Source organism: Dermacentor variabilis, chromosome 8 (genome assembly GCF_050947875.1).
Source record: "Dermacentor variabilis isolate Ectoservices chromosome 8, ASM5094787v1, whole genome shotgun sequence".
In the NCBI taxonomy this organism is placed as follows: Eukaryota; Metazoa; Arthropoda; class Arachnida; order Ixodida; family Ixodidae; genus Dermacentor; species Dermacentor variabilis.
The window spans coordinates 72062050-72089712 of record NC_134575.1 but is presented as its reverse complement, the minus strand read 5'-3'; the positions used below and the strand labels follow the sequence as shown (position 1 = coordinate 72089712).

General features: G+C 48.3%; 2 protein-coding genes across 7 annotated transcripts in view; both read right to left on the bottom strand.

Moving 5' to 3' along the window:
• Positions 1-627: 627 nt before the first annotated feature.
• Positions 628-11084, bottom strand: LOC142591097 (uncharacterized). Its single transcript, XM_075703479.1, has 5 exons — positions 10754-11084; positions 9788-10047; positions 5846-6096; positions 1695-1933; positions 628-1037 (listed from the first exon to the last, which is right to left on the bottom strand). Exons 1-5 carry the CDS (start codon positions 10963-10965, stop codon positions 665-667), a joined length of 1335 nt encoding a protein of 444 aa, XP_075559594.1. The 5' UTR covers positions 10966-11084; the 3' UTR covers positions 628-664.
• Positions 11085-19747: 8663 nt separating this feature from the next.
• Positions 19748-27663, bottom strand: part of LOC142591096 (uncharacterized) — an 83718-nt gene continuing 75802 nt past the window's right edge. For all 6 annotated transcript variants that reach the window (XM_075703475.1, XM_075703474.1, XM_075703476.1 and 3 more), the window contains one exon: positions 19748-19937. In XM_075703475.1, the coding sequence (XP_075559590.1) occupies positions 19753-19937 (185 nt within the window). In that variant the 3' untranslated portion in view covers positions 19748-19752. The remainder of the gene's footprint in view (positions 19938-27663) is intronic.

Sequence of the window (27663 nt, the reverse complement as noted above, 5' to 3'; positions counted from 1 at the left end):
TGTTTGATGTTGCATTACAAAATAGGGAATAAAGTAAAAAAATAGCGTGCGTAGCGTAATATTTTCAATGTCGGGCTTTTGTGCTAGAGCTCCTGTGCTGGAATCCTGCCGAAGGATGGCTTTATTAAATAATCTATATTTAATTACTTTTTGCGCAGCACTTTTTTGAAAATGACAAATTTACAAAGTTTAGGAGATTTAAAGCCACAAGAACGAAGTTTATGAAAATCCTTGTACTTCGCATAATTGTCATCGTGGCTGAACTGCCCCGATTGCAGCTCTCTTAGACACTAGCGCCACACTTCCCTCTAGTAATTATTTTATGAAATTATGTATTGGGTGGTTTCTTAATTTTCCTTTTACTACGCCAAGTGTGAGCACGTGCCTTCCTGGTTTGCTTTGCCTCCTCATAGAGGGCGCGGGAGCTTTCAGCCACGGACATTGAAGAATGTATGGGACGGTAGACATATACAGTTCCGCAATAATATACCTTTAAACAAGTTGGAAATCATGCGAACCACTCATGTCGAAAAGAAGGAAACACCGAGCCACTCTTATCGTAAGGTTCAATTAAATTAAGAAGAAAACAGATCAAAAGATTGCTATGGAGATGCCAGACACAACACGTTGGCGCTCTCATAGGACGACGGCAGGCCAGCCGGAGTCAATTTCGACGCCTCCCACCTCCGTCGTGTCCACAGGCCCTCTTACAGGATGCGAGTGAAGAAAACCGGTTAGTCCCGGTCAGACAGAGTCGTTTCTGGAGGCTCAGTGCCGATGTCTTGAGGCATCGCATCTTGAGCGAGCCGGGTAGCTTGGCCGCGAAGTACGGGAACTTAAGGTGGCGTGGGCTGCAGGTTCCTGACGGCGGTGTTCGGCACAACGGCAGGTACATCTGGTTGTTAACGCACTTTTCGATGCACGCCTGTCGACTGCCGAAGAGGTCACCGTCAGCCATTGGACACCTCCCCGAAGGGAAGTCCCACGGTTGGCACGTCTCGCCCTCGAAGAACCACATGCTCCTCTTGAGGTCAGCGCTGCGTTGACGCGAGAACAGCGATGTGATTTGACCAGCTGACGGAATAATTGATTGTGTGAATTTACTGATGGTGTTTAGCGTCTCATAGCAACACAGGAGTTAGCCCGGATGCCGTAGCGGGGGAGGGGGGGGGGCATCGGATGACAGTTAAGGTGAACCTGGTTTATATAACGTGCGCATTAAGCTAAGCGCACAAATGCAATTGCGCTACAGATCGTTGAGAAGCCGCCGTTGTGGCCACAAATGGATCACTTGGCTCCGTGTTCAGAAACAAGAAGCTACCGCAGCTTACAGCCACCGCTAGCTATTTGAGCACATTAGCTACGATGAGTCCATCTGAGTATACAAATTGAGGAAAAGTGCAGGAAACGTGAAACGCTCTATTAGTACAGCCGTTCTTGCACGAAGTGTATTATACACCACATTGGTTTCACGCTATACGTGCTGAGCTGTTGCTTGTAATAGCAAATAGCTCAAGACGAGACACGCATGAGTTAGTCTAGGTCCACAATACCATGGACGTGGCACTTCGGGAACTTCAGAAAGCGGTAAATATGCGCGGTAATTAGAGACGTGCATCTTTTAGTTGGTCGCGCTTACTGCCAAGAACGACTGCTACTATCCTCATTCTTTTTCCACGATCACTTTGCCGTACCTCCTGCATTGAGAAAAGACAGGCCTGTCTAGGCATCTGCCTGAAGGACGGCTGACGTGCACGCAGCTTTTCTCGCAGCTCGCCCTGGAGGTAAACCTGTTGGGGCTGCGGTTGCACACCTCCGCTCCATACGACGTGGTCGCTCTCGCGCACGAGTTTGTCGCCCCGTTGAAGTAGAACTCGCGAGCGGTCCTCGGACAGTGCGTGTAGAACACAATGTCGCACAGGTGGTGGTAGCTCTGCGAAGAAGAGAGAAGCAAATACGTAACCGTCGTATCAGGCATTATTCAGACAACCTTTGTCAGTACTCTGATGTCTGAAAACGCCAAATTAGAGCGTGCAGTAGATGCAAGGCGTTTGGTCGCGTCCTTTTTCTTTTCCTGGTGCGCTCCTCACCGACCGACTGAGGCGTTCTCGGCCTTTCTCGGCCTCAATTTGTTGGCGCAAAGGCATCAGCATTGGTTCGCCATCGTACGGCATACTAGCGAGCGTCAGTTTGCTTATACGGCACACTGTACCAAAAAGAACTTTGCGCTCGCTCTATCTATAAGTAATCTTAGCGCTGGTGTCACGAAGCTTGCTATGTGGGCTTGTTGTTGGAGGTAGGTTAACGCGCGTCTCCGCACAAGTCTGGCCGCGATGACTGCTCAAGGCCGCTGCTGAACGCGGCAGCGCAGTCCTTTCTTGGAGGTAGCCTGCGGTGGGTACAAGGCAAGGTGAGCCGAGACGGCTGATTGTTTCGTGTGCGCTGAGATATCGCGCGCCTGATTCGAGTTAGGGCGAGGGACAACATGAAGGGGAATTCGCTCGCCGCTGCTGCCGTTCTTCATTACGCCCGCCTTGCGACAGCGAGTGTTCGCGGTCATCGAAGCAGAACTGTTCATGTTTGGCCGTGCGCGAAGAACACCGCGTTGGACAAGTTAAATTAGTAGGCGAATGAATACTGCAATTTTTACAGCCAATGAAACTACAAACCTTGCTTCTTGTAATTGCGTAATGTTTTGCTATGCCTGTGAGTGCCTCGCCTTCCGGGTGAAACTACATGTTTGTGGTGTGAGATTTATCAAAAACGTTCACCGACAATTTGATATTCCCTAATGCAAAATGTGAGCGCAGGTCTGTACGTTTTTTTTCATTCCGCGATATACTGGCTTATGCAGACAATGTGTCTAGTGTGGCATGTTGCGAATCGCGAGAGCCAGCCCGTGGGTGACGCGTGGCCACGATTCACAGCAGCCACCACCGTCGACAGATCTAGACGATTAAGGCTTGTGTTGGGGCTAGTTGGAGTATAATACTTGTGTTTAAAAACCAGCGCTGCAAAGTTGAACCACAAAAACAGGAACAGCATATACGACGACGCGCACAACTCTGGCACCATTCTGGCGTCATCTCGTAGCCATAGTCGCCGCACAATGCTTTTCTTCTCACGCTTCAGCCGTACCCTCCTCCTCTTCCCACCTCATGGTCCCGCTGCACCCTCCTCTCCGCTTTCCTCCTCGCGTCTTTCATCCCCTGCTGTGCTCGTTCTGTCGGTTACGCCACCTGCGACGCCGGCGCCGACGCTCGCCACAAGAATGGGCGCCTGAGACCTGTGTTCTAATGATTATGCGAATACCACTGTAGGACACGCTGTAAGCGAAGCTTCTAGTGCTGTTTGCTTTGAATGACGACTATTAGCGGTGATTTCTACGGCGAATGTTTAATTTATTCAAGGTTTAGCCCAGTACGAGTGACGAGTTGATGTGAAGTGTTACGTTGCCTGCACCACTGCTGGTTGTTTGCGTAGTACACAGAAAACTCAGGGAGATGTGTTTGATTCTAGCGTTTTCTTGCGCCATTGTTCATGACTTGGGAGAGGGTTGAGCATTGTGAATGCCTCACATGACACATGGCATCGTGGCAGTAGTATTGACAGAAATATGGGGCAGTAGGTGCCAAACAGTCAGATTACGAGGCACGCCGAATGGTGGACTCCGGATTATTTTTGACACCCTGGTGTGCTTTAATGTGCGCCTATTTCTGAGTGCACGAGCGCTTCTGTATTTCACTCCCATCGAAATGCGGCTGATGCGGTCGTAATCGAACCCACGACGTCAAGCAATGCTATCGCCCCAAAGCTACTGCGGTGGGCACAGAAGTGTTGATTTTATGTGTGACAACTTCCGTTGTATGGACTAGGCCCTAACATAATTTAATGCAGCTTTTCATCTGCGCGCCACACGGCAGTTATCCACTTGACAAATTTGCATGTTTTTTTTTCAGAAACAGCAGAAACATACAGTACCGTCAGTTTGCTCTCAACCACTGTCGTATCTGTAGTAGTAGCGTTTACTTGCTTTCTCACGTCAGCTTTCCCCTGCCCCGCCCTTCCCGCTGTACGGCACTGCAGTTTCTTTAATGCTTTTGCGGGGGGTCACAGATAGCTACAGCTGCCAAGAAGCTTCAATGACGCCCAGGGAGCTTCAGAGGGCATTGTGCACATGCAGCGCGATGGAAAAGTGCAAGAGAGCTTCCCGCGTCGCATTTTCTCTTCTTCCATGTATATACATGCTCTGAATGGCCCCTAGACAAGGCGTGCAAGACGGCAGCAGCAGGTGCAGTGGAAAAGCCGAGGGAGGAGGCAAGGAAGGTTTCGCTTTAAAATTTTGGTAAAAGATGGAGAGGTTGAGCGCATTCCCTAGCTAGCAAATGCTGTGTAAAGTAAAAAGGCTATACGAGACGACAACAAGCAGTGTTCAAGCTGATGCCCGAAGCGGTGACCCCGGATTGGGACGCAAGCTTTTCGATTTTGATTCAAGCAAAATTTATGCGTTGACGGTCAGAGTAAACTAATTTTGGTGCAGCGGCTTCGCGTTCAACGCGAATACTTAAACTTTCAATAATCGCTTTAGGGGATGCAGCTTGCTTTATTTCAAAATTGCATTCTCTGGCAATGTGTTAAGATACGTTGCATACATTCGAAGCTTACAATGATAATAGTGACACAGTGAGAATTGTGAAAATAACATCAACTTTTAAAAATCTGGGCAGTGTAATATTGAAAGTGAGATAACAAAAAAAAAAACATCTACAACGAAACAAACTGATAACATTAAAATACACTGGTATAGGTGCTCCTCACCCTGACACGTTACGAAAATGTGGTGGCGTTGTCGCCTATGGCGAATTCACTGGCCACGTCAGTACCTCGTTACCTTGGGGTTTTCGTGGTTATTTGTACATTTACCATGCTGCACGTGGGGCTACGTTGTAAAGAGTTCAGCTGAAAGACACAAGGGGTTTAAGTTTTCATAGGCTCCGTGATGATGAATACCGCTTGAAAGCAAACAGGCCGCCGCAGTAAAACGCACAGATTGGATTGCAGCAGCGCTTGATTTAATATGTGGCAAACATTCCTACACATGGAAACTCTCGTGGGATTTTGCAGTTTACATGGCATGCTGGATACAAAAATTATTCTTAGCTGCGTCAGTGCCTTCTCAATACGATTTTCCTCCAAAAATATGTATCAGATTAGCTTTATGTGAGAATGCAGAAAAGAGTTGCTGTTGGACGGACGCAGTGTTAGCAGTGCATGCTTGACTTGATTTAAACGACGCCTGTCGTCAACGCACCAAAGAAACGCGATGAGCGTCTTCGGCGCGTTCGCACCAGGCGTCATTTATATCAAGTCAAGCATCAGCTTCAAGTTAAGTTGCCTTTCTGAATGCGGAGGTTAGATGCCCGACCCAGCGCTGAGCATCGGCGTCCCTCGGAGTAACCGAGCGGACGAGCAAAGCTAAGGATGAAAGAGCGTTGCAATACGATAGCGCATGAGTGCGGTCAGGTGGTTTTATTGTATATTTCGCGGGCTTTCCTGAAACGTCAAAAGAAATCACCACGAAAGAAGTGCTTTACCACAGAAAAATTGATCGGTCGTCTGTGAACCCTCTCTACAACGCAACGAGATGCACTTGGCCCCAAACTGAATATTTAAAATTTTGCGCCATTCATATTATTTATTTGCTTAACCGGAATATAAAATTTGCTCTAAGGAGCGCCACATGACAGTGAACCTTATGGTTTCATTCCGCTGCGGCTAATGAATTCTTTTTTAAATCCTTGTTTGAAGTTACGTGAAATACCCTGTACCGGAAAGTATTACTCACGTCGTCGGAGCTTTCTCCACCTGGAGGCACTTTTGTCCTAAAGTTTTCCGGAAGCCCTCGAGAGTGCTGTACGGTATTATTTCCCGAATTTCCTTCGCCCGCGGATCTGCTGGCGTTGGAAACTTGTTCTTTTTCCTCTTCTGTCATGGAGCCCACGGCGTGCAGCAAGCCTTCGCCCCGTGGGTTGGGCGCAGTGGCATGGACTGTGGTCTTCGCTGCCGGTGGTGGCGCCATTGCAGAGCTCGGGACAGCTGCAGAAATATTTGTGATTGCTTGTAGCTGCTTTACAAGGTGCCGGAATATTTAATTGAAGCCTTCTTGATGGAAATATCCATTTTGTTTAGTCTCCGCAATCATAATCATAATCATGATGATGATGATGATCATCATCATCACCACCGCCACCATCATCATCATCCTATTTTACGTCCACCGCAGGACGAATGCCTCTCCCTGCGATCTCCAATTACCCCTTTCTGCGCCAACCGATTTCAACTAGCACCCGCAAATTTCCTAATTTCGTCGCGCTACCTAGTCTGATGCCGTCCTCTACTGCGCTTCCCTTCTCTCGGTATCCATTCTGTCACCATAATGGTCCAACGGTTGTCTAACCTGCGCATTACATGACTTCCCCAGCTCCATTTTTTCCCTCTTGATGCCAATTAGAATATCGGCTATACCCGGCTCTCTGTCCAAACCACTCTCTTTCTGTCTCTTTACATTATGCCTAGCATTCTTTGTTCCATCGCTCTGTACGCGGTCCTTAACTTGTTCTCAAGCTTCAATGTCAGTCTCCAAGTCTATGCCCCATATGTCAGCACCGGTAAAATGCGCTGATTGTACACCTTCCTTTTCAATGATAATGGCAAGCTTCCAGTCAGGAGCTGACAATGTCTGCCGTATGCGATCCAACTCATTTTTATTGTTCTATGAATTTCCTTCTGATGATCAGGATTTCCTGTGAGTAATTGAACTAGGTAAACGTACTCCTTTACCGACTCCAGAGGCTGATGGTGATCCTAAATTTTTGTTCCCTTGCCCGGCTATGCATCGTTATCTTTGTCTTCTGTATATTCTGCAATTAGCTGTTCCAAATATAATTAATTACAAGCACATAGCTATAAAACGCTCCGTGCAGGCGAATGCGGTCTACAGCCCAAGCATGTCCCCATTTTTATTTGGCTTCTTATTTTTACTACAGGAAGAAAACCCCTCACAGTGATCCTGAATTAGAGCCGCACTTTTGCTGCTGACTGCACCAAGAACCAGCAAATCTCGTGCTTCGGTTCCATAATACCCCATGCTCACTGCCTTGCCCTGATGCGTTTTCCTTCCTTTAGCATTACTTCTGTTACTTTGCTCGATTAACAGTTATCGACTCTAACTATCACACAATCTGCCACAACAGTTCAGTCGAAGGCGAACCATTGAAAGCGATAGCAAGGTTTTGGGCGCCGCTGGACCACCTCAAGCGTTGCTCTAACAATACGGTGAGGCAACATGGCGCTGCAGGAAAAGCGCCTTGGAAGAACCAGGCCTGTCATGAGGCTGGCGCAATGATGGACACATCACCTCCATCAGTCCATGGTGGCAACGCCCGTAAAACTGGCGGGGTTTGTAAGCTCCAAATGAATTGATTAGATTTATATCGACTCTATATTTGTTCCGTTTACCTTAGTGTATGCACCATGGTCTGGTATGCCAACAGCCGCTCACCGCGAAGGCTTATGCCAAAGGTGGAATGCAGAACAATGAATGCTCTGGCTCCTCCTAAGCCTCGGCGCGTGAGCCACGCATGCGCCCTCGTTACCACGACAGCACGCCGGCGGCCACAGTGCGGACGCACCTCTAGTGCCCGCATAACTGCTATCGCAACAAAAGGTATCAACTGACACTGACATACCCTGAGCACCAACGATGACAAGCACATGTTGGCGTGTGGCCGATCATAGATGAACAAGTTCTTAAAAAGGTTAGCAACACAGTTAAAAAAACTCGTGCAGAGACCGTTGCCTATAATTGCCAGAAGCCAACAGCCCGAACGGGCGAACGAACGTAGAAATCAGCGGAAGCGTGATCGAACAAACAAATACCCCCCCCTCCAAAAAGAAATAACAGCAAACAAACGAACGAATGAAAGGACGAACGAACGAATGAACATTTTCCTCCTCAAGTCCGACCATGGACAAACCAAGGAACAGCCGTAAGAGCCACAGAAAGCCATTGGCTTTGTATATGTACACAAAGTCATGGTTAGCTCTGATTATGACCGTATACGAGCGTAAATGAGCTATGAATGATTCAGTGTCATTTCCCTCAATTTCGATACCGCCGTACGGTGCATCTCAATAAACATTCTCTGTCTGGTAAGGCGCGTTATACAACAGGAGGCAACTATAGTCAGGGCTTGTATGCGCACGCTATCGCAATGGAGCGTACTTGCAGTGACGTTGATAAGCCGAGAATTTCTCATTGAGCATGTGAACAAACTTTCTTATTTTGCGGCGAGTATCAGAAATAAAAATGCGGTGTTTAACTGCCAGTTTTATCCAGAACACGTAAAGCATAAGCTGTACAAAAAATGTCCTCACCCACAAGCAGTTTTATGAAGACACCAAGGCACCGATTTAGGCGTAACATCCAAATGAATTAGAGGCATTTTCTATTTACGAATGACTGCTTCGGTGACCTATAAGCTGATATGAAAAAAAACTCAATTAAGTAGGGAGATGTTCGTCAATATGTAGCTTTGACTGTTTTCGCTGCTTATGCGTAGTCCTAAAATTATCAGTTTCCTGCATGTTCAGAAGAACCCATTGTTTAGAGAGGAAGGAAAATTGACATACCATTTCATGGAACTAAAAACACTATTATCAACAGTCTGGTGATCACATATAGCCACGGTAGTTTAGTGGCAAGGCGCTGCGCTTGTGAGCTCGAGGTCACGGCTTCGATACCACCAGTCGCGCACGCATATTAGTTGGTGGGAAATGCGAGAACGCTCGTGCACTTAGTTTAGGGTGCACGTCAAAGAACAGTCGGTGGTCGGTCACCCACGACGGGGCTGAATCAAAGCGAGATCGTGGTTTTGGCCCGTAAGACGGCAGAATTTGTTTACTATCACGAGGAACTTCTTAGTAACCACGTGGTGAAGCTATATGCTGTATAAAAAGAAATGAGAACATAAAGAAGTGCTCGCAATCTGGTGTAGCTTCATCCGAAGATGTTCGCGCACAGACATGGCTAACGACTTGGCCAGACCGCCGTCAGGCTGAGTAGGACCCTGAGTAAATATTAACCAGCACTAATGTTCGAATTAGTAAAGCAAGGCGCAGAAGACCAGGACTCAAAAAGAACACAAGCGACAGGACCGGCGCCTGTCCTGTCGTTTGTGTTCTTCTTCTTGAGTCCTGGTCTTCTGCGCCTTGCTTTTACTAATTCAAGCATGAACCAACTAGCCCAAGCAAGAGTTTTACTGATGTTCATTTGGCGCTTTCAGTCGAAGCATTGTGGCACTGATGAATAGTATGTCACCGGGAAGCGAAAACGGTGTTTTTCAGCATTTACTCCGCATGTCATCTGCTACCGGGACAAAGATGCTCTAAGGCACCCAATGACCGGCAGGCTTGTTAAACTGCGGCAGCGTCCTTGCTACGATGCAGTAAAATGTGTATGACAAAGCAGCACCGTTTTTTCGGTGAACGAGCCGTCGCTTCTCGTTCACGGGCAGCGGGTTGTCCTGACTGCTTCCTACGTAACAATATATGTGAACGTTTTGTTTGTCGTTTGCCGTGCGCTGTACATCTCGGCTGATCGAACTATTCAAGCTGCAGGCCACTGCGCCAACGCTACTCTCGGGACTGCCGAGACCCTTATCGCACCACATAATTGAGAATAAATAAATGGCGCCACGAAGAATGTTGACACAATCGAGTACTTCACCGTTGTGGGCTCGAGATCCTTGAGCTGCGTTGCGGGACGACGCGGTTTCGCTGGTACCGGGTACCAGCCGAACCATCACTACAGCTGTGGATAGCGCCAGCAGTGCCGTGGCGAGCACGAGCGCAGCGTAGCACAGGCTCGTAGTGAGGGACACCTGGGTCGCGTCGGTTTCATCTTCGTTGCACTCCGACGAAGAGGAGCCATTTACCGGGATTGGCCATGCCCCGTGTGGGAACGACGGGCGGCGAAGCGCGGCTTCTCTGCAAGAGGAAGAACCGAGAGCTGTCACCTTCAAGATTCTAGATGCCTTACGCGACTAAGAATAATTTGCATTCGCGAACCAATGTGGCCATAAACTAATGTTAACATTTCGCTCTGTAAAACATGTTATGAGTGACGTCTTCGTAAAGAATAGAGGCTGACTTATCGCTCCGCAGAGGATCGCAAAGTCCGATTTCTCCTGCCCTTTCAAAAATATTTGCGTGAGTTGCACGAATATGCGATTATCTGTCCGTTTCACAAACCATTGGGGCGTTTCCCAGTGCCTTCCAAACATTTATTTCATAGCACTTGTTATAATGAAGGCGCTTGAAGTTGATGTCAACATGTGTGGACGGAGCGTCTCCAGGGGATAGAGTCATGCCTTAAATGCCCCACCCAAGGTAACATTAAATCCTGTTCTAGCAACAATTTTTGCATTATTAAACTGCCACGTTTATCGCATTTGTTTTGTTAAGAAAAAAAGTACAATTGCTTTTATGTATTCAGCTTATGGCTTAGATGTTTTAGTCACGAAGGGCCCCTTGCGGTACTTTCAACGTAAGATTGCATTACTTTGGCTAACTACGTTCTGCAAGAAAAGTTGTTCCTTGAAATAAACATAACGACTTATATCGCTGAAGCTCGTACGCCGACGTTTTGACGTCTTGCACACTTTCGGCGCAGCGGCATAACTGTACCGCTTACCTGGGGGACGCGGCGAGCGGAGCGGCACCGTACTCCGCCTGGCGATCCCTCGCACACGCAGCGTCTCGGCGTTCAGGTAGATCGTGGCGCTGTACGAGCCGTTTCCACGAGGACAGGATCTGCTCGGTGTCTTCGGACAGTGACGTTTCCGAGGACGTGAACGACGTCTCGGCATCCCTGCGCCAACTCGTGCCTTTCTTCAGGTGATTCATGCTGCTCCCTCCTGGTGTTGTTTCGTGGCTTGAGGTTAGTTTGCAGGCTGATTGCTTCGCTGGCGGAGCAGCACAGTCCAAGGTGACGCTAGCAAATATGGCTGTTTTCCACTTCTTTGTCCTCCTTCGTGGGTGCTGCACGAGGCCATCGTGTTGGCTTGTTTCTCAAGCCGTCGCACTTACCCACTACGTCGCTTTGTTGGTTTGGTTCTGATGATAAGAATAATATAGCTCGGGCCACTCGGTTCCCTTTCTTCTCGTTCATCACATATCGAGGGCCTCGAATCCGGAATCGTCGATGCCATCAGGTAGCATTTGTGGATATATTGATCAGTTGCTGGCACCCAAACAGATCACGTACTCGTGACGCCTATGGCAGAAAGGATGTTCCACATCCGCCGCTAAGGCTTCTGAGTGTTGGCGCTTGCTAACACTCCCTAGGTTAGTTCTAGTAAATGAACACAAAAACTCCAGAAAGTGGATGGGAAAACGGCGCCGTGGTAGCTCAATTGGTAAGAGCATCGGACGCGTAATGCGAAGACACTGGTTCGTGTTCCACCTGCGGCCAGTTTTTTTTCGTCCACATTGATCTTCAATAACTTATATTGTTTAATTCAGCTAATGACTACAAGTAATTTACCCTTTGCTGTCTCGGTGTCCGTGTTTGTTGGCGTCTGTTAATGTATATATATATCATCAAGTAGAGGGAACCATAATTGCCCGTTGGCGTGATTCAGTAATAGTATAACCAGCACTGAAGCTCGCTGCTCTGACCATTACGCCACACAGGAATATTGTTTGTGTACTGAACGTCACTTAGGCATTCCCTAAGAGAATAAGAAATCGTCAAAAATTTCCTGCATGCAAGCCAGTGCATGGAGACGCTTGGCGCCTTTTTCGAATGCCGACGGTTTCACTTCGTGCACCTTCGATGAGCAACGCATTCAACGCCACTCGCGGCGTCCTTCATCACGTCAGCGTCGTCAGGCGTATCGTAGCTGAGAAGGCGCCGTCACATCCGTCGAGCACGAGTCGCGCAAGTGCTGCGTCACTACAAGATGTTCCACCCGCGTATAGTGTGAACATCGTCGGAGGAGTAGACGAACACTGAACTTTGCTATCGCTGTCAACAGTTTGTCCTTTGGACGAAACAGCCAATTTAAAAAGCAAATCAATAACATTTTCTAACCGCTAAGTTAGAGAGGACCTCTAGTACAGAAGCGTGATACTGTAACTATTAAGCCATAGATGCTCTTTCTACACAGTACCATGCCTTATAATCAGAGCTTAGTTCTGTCATGTAAAACCTCGAAAATTATTTAAATATAGCTAACGCGTGATCGTACGTGAAAATGTGGGCAAATTCCCTAAATTACAGATGTCTAAAAATGGGTGCCAATCTGGAAGATAGGGCAGTTTAAAATCCCACGACACGTGAACACTTTTTGTGAGTTGTGAATCCGAAAGCATTAATGTCTAACTCGAAGGACATTATTGCCCTTCGAGTTTCGCTCGGCGAGTAATGGTTTCGAGTTTCGCTTCGGGGTATGTTATCCAGTTTTCCCGTTGGTGTGGGTTCTGATTTTTTTCTTCAGCGATTCTACGTTAGCCCCGCACTACATGGTCGAGTGCTTTAAGCGCATCGAATTCTAGCACAGGGGCTGTGCGCATGTACTGCATGTTCTGCTATGGCTCGATGCGGCGCCTGATCAAGAACGCGGCCTACACAGGAAAACCTCGACGGGGCAGAGCGGTCGAAACGGAGCATCTGCTACCGGATTTGCGCGTCAAGTATTGCGCGAGGGGAGAGGGCATTGCCGGGACGCGCCTCCACCTCTTTGCGACGTTATTCCGCTCCCTTACTTCGTCTGCGCTGTGCTGGCGTGGACGGTCTCGTTGCGCTACTGCCGAGGTGGCGGCCGCCGACGATGTAGATACTTGAGACTCCACGACGGTACGTGCTGCCCAAGCCAGTGAGCAGTGGCACCCGGCGGTGCCAACGACGCCAGGCATCGACGTTCTGCGCGATGATGGAGTGACGAAGCAGCAAAGTCCACCAAGGCCGGCAGGCGCGCGCAGCAACTAAGCCTATAGCGAGGTTCAGAGCGAGGCAAGTCGTGGCGATGACCTCCCTCTCCGCTCGCGCTACACCTGGCGGGCTAACGCGGCAGCAGCAGTTGTCCAGCTTCGCCCGATGCGATCCCTCGAGGCGCGCTTGTGACGTGGCGTCGCAGCGAATAGGAATTTAGGCGCCGTTTCGATGCTAAAGACGCTGGCTTTTTCGCACAAAGGACCATTTGGCTCTTTCGCATAAAAAAATATGAGTCGTCGGTCTTCCTACTACCCTCATACCATAACCATAGTGATTCTGCCCCAATCTCACCACATCTGGCGCCGGAACTTTGTATTTGACCGATTTCAACAGGAGTTTGAATGACCTTAAAACTTTGTCATTTCTTCTCTCCGTTTCCCGCTCATTCCGACAGCGGCCTACTTGACCGTAATTTGATGCTTTTTACAGCTGTCATTGAATTACTTTGCCTACTTGTTTTGACGTCTGACATTACTGGTAGATTCCATCTATTGAATACAAAATTCTCAGAATTTATTAACGAGAAATAATCACAGTGTCCGCCGAGGGCTTGTGGTATCGAACCACTTGTTACCAGCAGAAGATTACAGCTCAGGCATTCCGCTGTTGCTGAAGCATAGAATTCTGCTCCTTGGCAACAGTCTGTCTAGCCTCTCGAGCACTCGTTAAAATGAGTCGCTGAATCCATATGCTGCCGCTTATTCATAATACGGGGCTGAGGTGGAAGCACGCAAAAGAAGGCGGCCGAATGAACAGAAACGCAGCATATAATAGAGGTCGAAAGAAGCCTTGTGTCTCCGAACCTCTCACAGAGGGAAGCGCTTCCTCGAGAAACAAATACTATTCGACACTCCGGAATGTCCACTTAACCGCACACAGTCGTACAGGCACTGAAGCAACAAATACTTCATTGAGCGCAACACAAATATCCCCCGTGTACTTGGACACACGGCTATTCCGGGGAGCGAGGCAGTTTCGGCACAAGGCTGCGCACGAGCCTCTATGAGTCTTGTGCAGTGCCTCCGAGATCCTTCTACCTTTCCCCCGTTGCTTACCTCGCACAATCTATCCAGTCTTGCGTCGCTTAAGCGCAATACCCACAGGTAAAGTCAGGCAACGGTTATTTGGCAGCAAGACTGAACCTTTCCCGTCTGCCTCTTCAGCTGTAGAGAAATTCTAACTGACAGCCATCACCCCCCGTGCGACCGTTGGGGTATTGAACATCCGACAAGATGATTAGATGTCTGCATCAGCACATCTGAAGGCGAAACCAACAGGAGGACCATCGAGAGAAAACATACAAATTCACCATTGAGCTCACCTTATGGTATTACTCGATTGCGCACACAATGACCACGACTTACGTGGTGGCGATGGTGGCCTGGCCTGGTTGTGCAAGGTTTGTTTCATTGTGGTCCTTGGCCGAATCAAGGTTGGGGAAAATTCGCAGAAAGCCCTGCAGGCCACAGTAACCGGTAGTCTTCGTCTCGGTTAAGGGGCTCGGGTATTCCTCATTACTATATAATGGGGAAACTTGTTTAAGAATAAAAGTGAGTTTATTGAGTCTATGAGTTTATTGGCCTTGCAACGAGTAACTGATGACTTAAAAAGGAGGAATACCTTCCATGAAGCAGATATTGCGCTGCGCTGGAATACATTGGTGCGAATATTGTGGCCACGTAGCTCTTCGTTGCCAGGATGACGGCTTGTGCTTCAGAGCTGATCTATTAACCTTACCACATTGACCTTGCTGTATTATTGCTGAGAGCTGGTGCACGTACATATTTTGCTTCATGCCATTTTCAAACAGATTTGTGTTGTTACTGCACAGATAACTCTTTGAAGTATAGCAAGCTCTATATTTATTAAGGCGAAAACCTTAGCCCAGGCGGCACGTCAGCGCGGGCCAACGTTCGATAGGTATTGGCTGTTCCTGGCCCAGTGATGGCCTAAGGTTAACAGCGTGGTTCCAATATCGGCTGTGCCATTCTGATTGCTTGCCCAGCGATGGGCTAAGATAAACAGCGTCAATAGAATATTGGCTTTACCACTGCGATAGAGATCCAAGGCTGGCCCTGTTTGCACATCCAGCAAACAATATTAGCACTGTCATTCAAAAAGTTGGGAAATATTGGACCGACATTCACATGTGGATTTGCCAACATCGGTTCTTTCTTGTAACAACACAGGGCTTGAAGTACGCAAATGTGTTAAGCTTAAGTGACGTTTAAAAATGTCAATACAAACTTCAAATATGGAGTTTTACGTGCCTAAACCGCAATGTGAGTATGAGGCGCGTCGGGGGGGGGGGGGTGCGATTCGTACTAACCAGCTGTGGTTCTTCCATGTCAACTCCGTGCACGGTACACGGCCGTTTTTGAACTTCGCCTTCACCGAAATGTGCCCCCTAAAGAGAAAAGCCAATGCACAAAGTAGCAAGCCGGGGAGGTCGCACAACGGGGAAAATAGCCACTGCTTTATTGATCGTGCGTGGGAACATGAGCTTTCCATAAGAAGCAACGCTATTGCGCATTTTCCTACGCATTGTATATTTTGCATGTACTCTCCGCGGCCTTGGAGGATGAAAATTCTGAGGATAATCGAGAATTACAGTGCCAAAGAGCTGATGGAACCGTTTTATATTGCATCGAGATGGAGCGCATATGTATTAGTGAAACTTTTGTTTGTTTGTTTGGCATGCATGGCATGCTTCTGTGACATAAGAATCATGCGCCTGTCCCAATAGATTTGTGTATTCGTGCATGTGTAGTAAGATCCTTGTATGGATGCCCCTGCCAGAATGAAAAATTAGTTGAAAGTTTGTGCTTGTCCATGTCAACACCCTCTCGTCTTTGCCTGTCTTTCGCATGGCGCATTCCTGATTTTTCTTTTCGGCCTAACTTTCCGTCCTTCAGCCCCCACTTGCCTCTCCCCCACGCACCCACGTTAGCCTGGTCAATGCTATCAGTCGAGCGCTCAGACAGCTGCATGCTGCTCTGTCGCACGGGGGAACGCGGTGGGGTCAATATTTTGTCCTCATTGTATCCCTCTGTCGCTGCCGTCCAAAGGACGCGGTCGGGCTAGGTCCAGCGGGGGAAAGTGTGGCGTTAACGCTGTTTTCGTCAGTCACCCTTTATTTTTACCCTTTCCTTTTATGCATAGCTAGAGCACCGACTGGGTGCAATACTACCTGAGTGCTTGTAGACTTGTCTGTTCTCGCTTACGGTCGTCATTCCTACTGAGAAGCCTACATCTTGAAATATGCAGCATAGTGGCTACGAATTTTTGTGAGTGTTAGAACTAATATTGGGCAAAACAACTAGCAGAAAAAAGTCGGCGCTGGTGGCCACCGTCTTTGATGTAGGATGAACTCGGGTGCACAGAAGCGTGGATCTTACACTGGTGAGTGCATTTGTTTTGCGAATGTTATGTTTTATAAGGAGCCAGGCGGAGTGAATTAGGTTGTGTGTCTTACAAGCAAGGTTGTTTAAAGGGCTAAATTTCAGGATACTCTTGCCTTTAAAATTATGTCCAGCTGCTCAACGCTTTTTCTTTTCGCTTTTTAATTCCACGATTTATGTGCATATTACTGCTGAAGTTCTAACATTTCGCATGGTTTCGCTGCTTCCTTAACGTTGATTTTTTTCCATTCATGCTCAGCACTGCATTGATTTTGGACGGCCTAAAGAACAATGTGTGGTGGCGATAGCAACACCAGTCTGCGTTTGGATGCTATAAGATTGGGACATTGATGTGCGGAGTATAAATTTAGGTTGACTAGAAATTTAAACATTTGTTATGCGTAGTGGTCATATTTCAAATGTGATAATACATATCTTTAAGTAAATTTTATTTAAATGAATTCATTTTCATATAACTGCTAGATCGTTGTCGAGTTGCCTGTAGTGGCGGAACGCAATTATTTCAGGAATAAATAGGCAATGTAAAATGAAATTGGGGTCTTCGCAGCTGGAAAATGCTGCTATCCCAGTAAATTAGCGCACAGCCGAAAGAATCACTGAAATATCCTTTCTTATTTTATTCATTTCTTGCCTGCGGCAATTAGGTGCTGATAAATTTCTCGTGTAGGCCCATCAACGTTTACTGAGCAGAAACGCTGTGAGCCAAATTGACAATTATTTTGTTATGTTTTAGGATGAATATTATAAATTACTGCCAACACAAGCAATATCACGCGGTATATATATTACTGAAACAGCCCTGGCTAATGTAGAGTGCCTGCAATTACATACCTCTTTTTATTCGCAGCCTTTGAATAGTACCCGGAGTAGAACACGTGTAAATCTCTGTCTTTGAGCTTCAACTAAATTCCTGGACTGATTTTATCAAGCCATGCGTGCTGTCTGATCCTGCTAGTCATACGGAGGAACCGCGCTTCTTCTCACTGTTCTAGGTCAAGCATCATTTCCAGCAGGCAGTATTTCTTTGTTTTCGTATCATAAATGCCTATTTTGCTAGTGTTTCCTGACGAAACTTCTCGGATTCCGCACAAGTAATATGTCGCACAAAGGCCGCATTGTGTCTACGCTATCTGAAACTAGGCGTTTTGTGCTATAGCAGGTCTTCCTGCAATTTTTTAATTTTAATGTGCTACGCTGACTAGGTGTGGGATGTAAACAAGGCGGACGGATCCTGCGCATTTTATGTTTCTATTCTAGATATTCTATGGTACACCTTCTACAAAAGATCTCATATATGTTGAAATATTATGTTACCTGACAAATCTCTTGCAAGAACACTTCTTAATTCACTCTTTCGAACTCTCTGCTCAAACTTATATCCCAGCGGTATGGAGATTTTTCGAATGAAAGTACTGCCACATACATTTGACATACCAGCATCTCTGATAATATTCCTTTTTATTTTACAGTGCAAGCATCTCCTCCAAGTAATGGTGAAGTCGCTATGGGAAGTGGTAGCAAATTCAACGAAACTACCGCGTCATCGCGGTCCTCGGGGGCCTGACCAGCCCGTCGTCATCCAAGCACTGACCGACCTGCCTACCTACGTCAGCTCCCTGCCCTGAAAGCCCTGGCCAGCCCACCGTCTTCGGCACCTTGCCCAATTACTGTGCTAAGGGCGCTGCCTGTAAATAAACTGTTTGAACACAACCGAGTGTCACCCATCTAGGTCCACGGAAAATGCCTGTTTGTGCAAATTTATTCGCAAATAAACTGTCATAAAAGTGAATTTCAGTATTCTTCTATTATTATTATTTGCAAGTATAGAGGACTTATGCTTCTTGACATAATATCTTTCGGTCCAGCTTTCCCAGATGCTACTGAGGAAGACGGTATGGGGGGGGGGGACAATTGCTATCAAAAATGCCGCTAGAAGAAGGTTCGCGGTAAAAATGGCTCCATACTCTTGAGCCAGCGTATATACAATATTCGTCATGCAGAAGGCATTGGCTCGAAGCTGGTAATAATAATGGCAACGATATGGCTCAAGTCCTACGCTGGCAGCATAATGGCTGCTGCATTGGCATAACATATCTCCAATCTTGGCTTTAACGCTTGGCCAGCATTGGATTGGGTTGCACTTTGCCAATCTGCCAACAGTGGATGAATGTTGGTACCAATTTCTGCCAGGATTAGGCCATGCTTGCATCATTGCTTATGTGTTGCCAGGGAAGTGGTTCATGGGTTGAAAAATCAATGTCCGGGGTTAATGAAACAAAGTTCGCAGGGAGCCGAACCCTGGACTTTTGGTGGGAGCGCACCCCATGACCTGTGGCGCTAATTAAGGTGACGTTAATTAATGAGCACTTAATCACGATATAGGTAATTGAGGCACTCGGACCAACGACATTTGGTGGGAGGCAAACCCTCCGCCTCTGGTGGGAGCAGAACGCACGACATTTGATGTTAATTAGGACGCAGTTAATATAGGTACAGTTTATAAGTATAGAGTTAATTAAGCCAATCGAACTCACGACCCTTGGTGGGAGAAACCAAGTCACAGGAAGAACGCATTTGAATGAAAATGTAATGTAATGTAATGAACGTCTCATGAGCGCGCACGCTTTGTCTTCATTTTCTTTAGCCTTCACTAAGGTGAATCTCAACATCTTATCACAACAAGTGGCGCATTGCATTTCTTAAGGAATTATAATTGAAAAGCGTTTCCAAGTAAATAGTAGATTGCACCTAATTACTACTCAGTCGGGCTTGTGCGTTCTTACAAAACTTGGCTGTTATAACATGTGCTGCAGTAATAAGCGTATCGCTCCACGCAAGCCAAAAATCTGATGTGCAAGATGACGTCACCACATGCAGATAGCGAGTGAGAGCATACAACCATATATTTTCTGAAATCATTTCTTCGACAGGAGTATAACAATGATGTGGCACAGTTAAGTGAAATGTGCGGCGTTTTTTCCTGTTAAATTACAAGTTTCGTGTGTATTCGAGAACTTCAGCATAGCAGTTTAGTATAAGAATAACGGAAGTAAAATAAGACGTAAGAACACGCGTATTTATCTAATAAAATGTGTTGTCCCTTGACGCTCATACATACGATACATGCGCAACCCAAAATTTAGGGTTGGTGTACAACTACGAAGAAGTGCTTAAAATATAAAGGCTGGCTCGCGGCTAACGTTAATTTCGTTCCGTCTGAGCTTCAGCGTCAGAAATTGAGCGATAAAGAGACTTATATTTAGGGTGCCTTGTTTATTTACTCCCAGGTTTCTTGCCGTGCTCTTGAACCAGCTTGTCATGTAGGTCGCAGCGTTCACGATGAATTGGATATGATATGGTTTTTTCGCCTTTGCAATCTCTGTTGAAAGTATCAAAGCAGACTTGCTCATCTATTCCGCTTGCGTTCTCGGGTCCCCAGAGGGAGCACACGTCGTTGCCTGCAATAAAAAAGAGGCACAGTGGACTTCGCCGACCTCGCACATTTACAACTTGATTCATAGCAGAACACTTTGTTTCAGTTATTACGAATTATTTTTAATTTCTGCATAACCCACACATTCTTAACTTTCACAGGTCATAATGCATAGTGTGGCCGCAATTCCCGGATAAAGTTATATGCGTGCCACGTTTGTATCTAATAGGACACCAGTAAACTATGTACAATACGCTTTGGAATGATTTTGAGTGAGCTCCGCAGTAATCATTCACTATGCCAGCAATTACTAACTATGACACCATCCATCTGAATGTAGCATGAATCTACAAAGAAAACTGCTTCGGAAGCGTCGCAGCTGAGGAAAATGGATCTGGTTTAGGATTCGAAACAGCGATGAACAGCTTTCCGGGTTGGTTTCTCTACGAACTAGGCTAACCAGGAGTCTAGCAAATGGCGGCCTGAGGGCGAACTATTCAACAACCTTAAGCCCAGGCAGACAGAATGCAGCAAGCCAGTTCTGCGATATCCCACCAGGTGGAGAAAATGTTGATGAAAAAAAAAAGTTGCCAACCAAATGAATGTTGCAGGAAGATGCATAGGACACCCTTAGGAGTTTCTTGGAAGAAAAAAAACTTCGCATATGAGGAAAAGTTAGCCGTTATTCAGGATTCAAACCCAGGACCAACGCCTATGTGGGGAGCGGCTGTGATCTGCTCGGCTCGTCAGCCGAGCAGATCACAGCGTGTGGTAAAATGAATTAAAAAATTAAATTATGGAGTTTTATGTGCCGAAAACCACTTTCTGATTATGAGGCACGCCATAGTGGAGGACTCCGGAAATTTTGACCACCTGGGGTTCTTTAACGTGCATCTAATTCTAAGTACTCGGCCGTTTTCGCCCCCATGCAAATGCGGCCGCCGTGGCTGGGATTCGATCCTCGTGCTCAACAGACCAACAACATAGCCACTGAGCAACCACGGCATGTAAAATGAATTGACAACTAGAAACAATGGGTCACGGTATATGGCAGATGAGTTCTGCGGAATCCCTGAAGGTAGATGAAGTGTTTATGAAAGGCAGAAATTGTCAAAAGAAACTATGCATACAACCTATCCCTCGCAACATGGACCCAAACCTCCATGCGAGTAGGAGACAGGCTAGGGCAGAGTTTTACGAAAAGACGATGGGACATCGGGACAATACAGTCTATACCGATGCGTCCCTATACTCACAAGCACACAAAAACAACGTGGCAGCGGTAGTAGTAAATAATCAAGGAGAATTAATCACAGGACTCACGGCCGAGGTGGCTAACATAACCGAGGCAGAGGAAATTGCTGTCGCACTGGCAGCGGAAGAAGGTTATAGAACAGGAATATCCCTCAATATTCTAACAGATTCACAAGAGGCGTGCCGGAGCTATATAAGAGGCAGGATTAGTAACACGGCGCTCAAGATCCTCAGCAGAGTTCCAATCGCTGAGGGACAACCCACACATAACATTATCTGAATACCAAGCCACGGAGGGATCAGGGGCAACGAAGGGGTGGACAGCCTAGCTCGAGGGATGACCAGCCGAGCAGGGACGTCAACCGCCCCAGAGGGGCCACAGATCAACTGCGGGAACAGCTATTCAGAGCTATTAAACCTCTATAAGGGGCTAAGATATCAATATCCCCCACCACATAAAGCATTAACAAAGGAGGAGGCCGCAGGATGGCGGAGACTGCAAACGGGCACCTTCCCAAACTTACACATACTAAGTAGGATGTTCCCCACGCAGTATAGCGCAACCTGTCCGTGGTGTGGAGCTAAACCAACATTATACCACATTACATGGGAGTGTACAAGAAACCAGGCATTCCACAAACACAAAACACCAAGTGCGGAGCAATGGGAGAGCTGGCTCACCAGCCGCGAGCTAGAGGCTCAAAGAGCTCTTATAGCGCACGCGTGCGAGGCGGCCCGGCTCAGTGGAGCCCTGGACTAGGGGCCCATCCATGGCTGAAGAGGACCCAAGCTTCAAGAACGAAGACTTCGGCCTCGACCCGCTAAAACCTTAAAAGAGTCAATAAAGTTTTCCATTCCATTCCATTCCATCCGCGCGAATGTGGCACGAAGCTGGAAAGCGCCAGTGAAATAGTAGAATGTCAGCCTCGTCAGCGCGAGGTAGCAAGTTCGAATTGTAGTGCTGCCGAAAAGCCACGAGTTTTTTTTTATTGGGTACAGATATACCACGACCTGACGCTCCGTTGCTATGTGGTTTCTCATACCAAAAGGATGAGAAACCACATAGCAGCGAGCGCTCCTGTATAGAGATTTACAGGAGCGCTTGGGCAAGTGTGTCGGAGTAGAACGAAAAGCGAAAAAAAAACGATACTTTTGCCCGGAACAAAACCAATCTATACGTATTTATTCTTTTTCGTAGTGAAGCCGGTATATTTTTGATCGGCTTTCGGTTGAAGGGGAAAGTCGGTAATTCGGAACAACCGACTTCAGGCAATGTCAGAATTAGGGCGTACATCTCAGGCAGGGAAAGTGCGAGCGCTGCACTAGTCTAAACCCAGGGCTTGAGAGCTGAAGAGCTTATCGTTTCGTTTTCCACGGCTATCAGCGCTTTCTCACCAAAGTTTTCTTGTTCATTTATGTTCGTTTGTGTTTGTTGTATCGGAACAGTGGTCTCGCATTTCGGCGAGTACACTCGATGATGTGTTGCTTCTGAGATCATGCGCAGTACTTTGAATCATGGCAGAAAGCATGGTCTTAGAATTCATAATTCCCCTATTGAGATTTAGTAAACATGTCATCGATAAATAATAAATAAATATAAACTGTTTGAGAAGTAACGACTCCGAAAAGCTTTTATCGTTCCTCTGCTTCAAATTTTTTTTGCAAGCGACCCACAACCGTTACGAACCGTTACAGATCATTTTTTCTATCCGGTGCAGAACCGTAACGGAACGCCCTTGGGTGGAACGAAACTAAAAGCAGAACAAAAATGACCGTTCCGACACCCTGGTCTGGGCGTCCCTTCTCTCCATTACAGCTTCGTTGAAACTATTGAGCACATGCGGTTGCTGCGGGAGGCAGACAAGTGCGGCTGCCGGGTACCTACCAGTAAAATAGGTACACGCGCGCTCCCTGCCTGCCCAGCTCCCTGCCTGCCCAGCTCCCTGCCCGCTCCTTGCCAATCCATGCCAGCTCCGGTAGACGGTACTGCGACGTCCTCCAAACGCAGGGCAGTACTCAAACAAACATGTGAATCGGGAGAGTTGTCTGCAGAAGTCAGCGAGATTAAGCAAAATCTCATTGGGCTGGCAGACGGCCTCAAACAGGTCACCGCTAGCGTCGCTTGCCTCAGTCATAACGTTCGCCAAATTCAGGTTGCGCTCGGGGACCCAAACAGGGGATTCGGAGCTCTCACAGATCGCATCGACGCCATTGAGGCGCGAATGGCTTCATCCGCCTCCGTCGTACAACCGCTGACCGTTCCCGCCATACTAAAGGAAGCTACACTTCATTATCCCACCAGCGCGGCGACAGGAGGTCCCATTTTTTGCGCAGGCCTAACTGCCCCGTTAGGTGGAAGTCCGTTAGGTCAGCCATAATGGATAGATCCAAAGAGAGTTTTCGCATTTGGCAATGGAACTGCAGAGGGTATTCTAACAAAAAAGCCCCTCTGCAGCAGTTTTTCAGGTCTTTCGCTGCGAAACCTCATGTCATTGCTCTCCAGGAAACGTTAATCTCCGCCGCCTCGCTCCAGGGCTACAGGGACGTGTTGGGCCGGCCCTGGGGGCGAGGGATTGGCACCTTGATCGATAAACGGCTAATTCATATCACCCATGACCTCAAGCTGGCGAGTGGTAGAATCGAATATGTCATGGTTGAGATGCTGCTCGACGTTCCGCAGCGAAATCAGCGCAGAAACAGCGTAAGTGTATTCGTCTTCAATGTGTTAGCAACCCACAGACTCGCGCCAGCAGTTCAAGACCATTCTGAAGAAGGCGACCGACTTGGTCGGCCCTCGACCTTTGGTCGTAGTCGGCGACTTCAACGCACCATATGACATCCGGGGTTACGTCTACGACACTACCAAGGGGCGCAACCTGTGGCAAGACGCCAACGAGATAGACCTCACTCTGGTCACTTACAAGAATTTTCCTACGTGCGTCAGCAACTCCGTCACCCGGGACTCGACACCCGACCTCGCCTTCGTGAGAAACCTCGAGGACGTGGGTTGGGAGAACACCACCATGGAGTTCGGCAGCGACCACTATATTCTCGAGTCCAACTTCAAGGTGTCTCTGAGTACGGTCAGGGAATTGACGTTTATCGATTGGGACCATTTTCGCAAGATTCGTGAAGAACACGGGAGAGCAAGGGCACCTGCCACTCTCGAAGAACGGTGTGAAGGCATCCGGAACAACTCTTCCGCGGCCACCAAGAAAGTGGAAACAGATCTCGACGTCGAGCGGATGGACAGCAGACCTGCCCAGCTGATCGAGGCCAAAACCGCCCTGTTCCTCCGATGGAAGGGTCAAAGGCTCAATTGCAGACTCCGAAAGAAGATTTCGGAGCTCAACAAGGTCATCGATGACCACTGCAAGGTGCTATGGCAGCAGGAGTGGGACGTGCTCTGCGAATCCATCGACGGACAGATGCGCAACGGCAAATACTGGGGTATGCTGAAGCACCTTCTCGACGAAAATGGCTCGAAGTCAAATCAAAGACATACGTTGGCCCGGGCCCTTCACGAAGCCACCAGGTCTCACACGATGACCTCGTCGGAAAACTCATACAGAAGTACCTGCCTGTCGGTCGCGACGGAGATCCGTCGACCCAACTCCCGGACTACCGAGGCCCTCCACATCCCGAGCTGGATGAAGTCTTCTCCATTGCCGAGGTCAGACAGGCCATCTTCGCGCTCAACCGCAAGTATGCGCCGGGTCCGAACGGAGTCACCAACAGAATCTTGAGAAACCTCGACGACACGTCGATTGTCTTGCTGACCGACAAGATAAGCGAGCCTTGGAAGAGCGGCATTGTACCTGCAGAATGGAAGATGGCCTGCACGGTGCTCATTCCCAAGCCCGGCAAGGCCCCGAACATCGAAAACTTGAGGCCGATTTCTCTGACCTCCTGCGTCGGCAAGGTCATGGAGCGCGTCGTCCTCAACAGGCTTAACGGGTGCCGCGAAGACAACGAGGTTTAGACGTACAACATGATCGGCTTCTGCGCCGGACTCTCAACGCAGTCTGCCATGAAACTAATCAAGCATCAGATTGTGGATGCCGTTCCATAGACGTCAAGGCTCTGCTCGCTCTGGACCTCGCGAAGGCTTTCGACAACGTGCTCCACACTTTCACCGTCAAGACCATTTCAGACCTGGGTCTCGGTTCCACATTCCACAGCTACGTCAGCTCTTTTCTAACTGACAGGAAGGCCAAGCTTCGCATTGGAGACTTCCGCTCCGAGGATGGGCTCCTCGGAGGGCGGGGCACTCCTCAGGGCGCCGTCATCTCCCCAACACTGTTTAACATCTGTGTGATTGGTCTTTCCGAGAGGTTGGCGCGCGTCGAGGACGTCAAGCACACCATCTACACCGATGACATCACCATATGGTGCTCCCGCGGCTGCGAGGGCAGAGTCAAAGAAGCCATGGAGGAGGCGATCGACGTGATCGAGGAGTATCTCCGCCCCACAGGACTTCGATGCTCCCCCGCCAAGTCGGAGCTTCTACTTTACAGAAAAGAGAAGGGAGGCAGACCCAAAGATTGGAAGCCCGTCTCCGAAAGCCGCATCAGACTTCACATTTTGACGGGGGGGGGGGTGATACCCAGGGTCGACGTTATTCGGGTCCTGGGGATGTTTGTCGAATTCAACGGCGGGAACGGAACTGCTCTCCGCAAGATCGTCGCAAAGACGGATAACGCTTTCTGCCTCGCTCGCAGAAACGCAAACCGGCATCGAGGCATGAAGGAAAACAATCTTCTCAGGCAGATCAATGCCTTCGTACTCTGCCACCTTACGTACATGATTTCAATGCACAACTGGCTCAGAACGGAGCAAGACAAGCTCAAAGTTCTTATCCGCAAAATAGTCAAGAGGGCTCTTGGGCTATCCATCAGGACCAATACCGAGGATATGTTGAAGCTGGGGGTACATAACACCGCCGAGGAGATTGTCGAAGTCCAAGAACGCGCGCAACTCCGTCGCCTGACCACCACAGCGGCAGGTAAACGCACCTTCGAAGAACTGGGTTACCACCCTGCGGAATTCCCTATGGTCAGTGCCCCGATTCCTAGGTGCATTCGGAACAAGTTCGTAGTGTCCCCTGTGCCCCGAAACGTCCATCCCATCCACAACGAGGGCAGATGCAATGCCAGAGCAGCAGCCATCCTCAAACAGATCAAGCAACACGACATTAGAGCAAGCTTCGTCGACGCCGCGGAGTACAGTGACGGGAAGACCTGAGTCGTGGTCGACTCGAGCGGAAAGATTTCCAATAGTGCCTCGATTCGCACTTCAGACCCGGGAGTCGCCGACCAAGTCGCCATCGCCCTCGCCCTGCTAGAGGGTCGTGGGTCCGAAATCTATAGTGATTCCAAAACGGCAGTTAGGGCTTTTCAGAAGGGTTGCATCGCCAAGGAAGCTGTTCGTCTTCTTAGCGGCTCGAGTCCACATGCTCTCACAAAGCGTTCAATTCACTGGTTTCCCGCTCACGTAGGATCGGTCGAGGGTGCTCCCCCGAACCTCAATGAGTCCGCCCACGAGGCTGCGCGTGACCTCCCCGACCGTGCTTCCTCTATAAGGAGCACTGACTCACCTCCGCTCTATGTTCACAGGGACGCTCCCGATTCTCACAACGGGATTATTAAACATTTCCACATGTCCAAAAAGGTCTTTACACTCCCTCACCCCAAGTTGAATAAGGCGCAAGCCGTTTCGCTTAGGCTTCTACAGACCAGCCCATATCCGTGTCTGTCCGCTCTCTACGAGGCTTTCCCCCACGTGTATCGCGACGACGCCTGCCCGTCCTGCGGCCAGACCTCCACTCTACCTCACATGCTCTGGGAGTGCGGGTCGACATACCCCAAGTTCATCGAGGAGGAATGGGACTCGCTTCTGCGTAGCCCCGCTCTAGAAAAGCAAATACTGGCCGTCCAGCGTGCCCGCGACCGGGCCGGTGAGCTAGACCTGCCGGTCCCGACGTGGGACTAGCTGGGTGCGCGATGAGTTCGCGTCCTCGCCGGACCTGTAATAAAGTTTATTCATTCACTCACTCACCCTGCTTGGTGATCAGCAACTACGGAGTGTTCAGATACTATGAATGACACCCACCCAATGGGAAACTCGCCCCATGGGAACGCCAGACTCAAGAACATGGGACTAACGCCACGAATAAATCCCGGATCAGGACAAATTTTGTCCTCAACGCTGAAGCTTTCCTAGTGAAGAATTTGTAAGAGTTTGTTGTGTAGATTCGAGCTAGATTCGAGTGGCTGACAATTTTTTCCCTTACATGAACACTCATTGCACTTGGGATCTGGCAAGCCTGCTCGTTAGACTAGTTGGTAGTGGCTTGTTGGTTAGGCTAGTTTGCGTGACTTAGGGCAACCACCCCGGAAAGGTGTTCGTCGCTGCTTCGAATCCCGGAGCAGAGAAGTTTTCCTCAACTGTGAAGCTTTCTTTGGGGAGAAACTCGCTGTATTTCCTGTGTAGCTTTG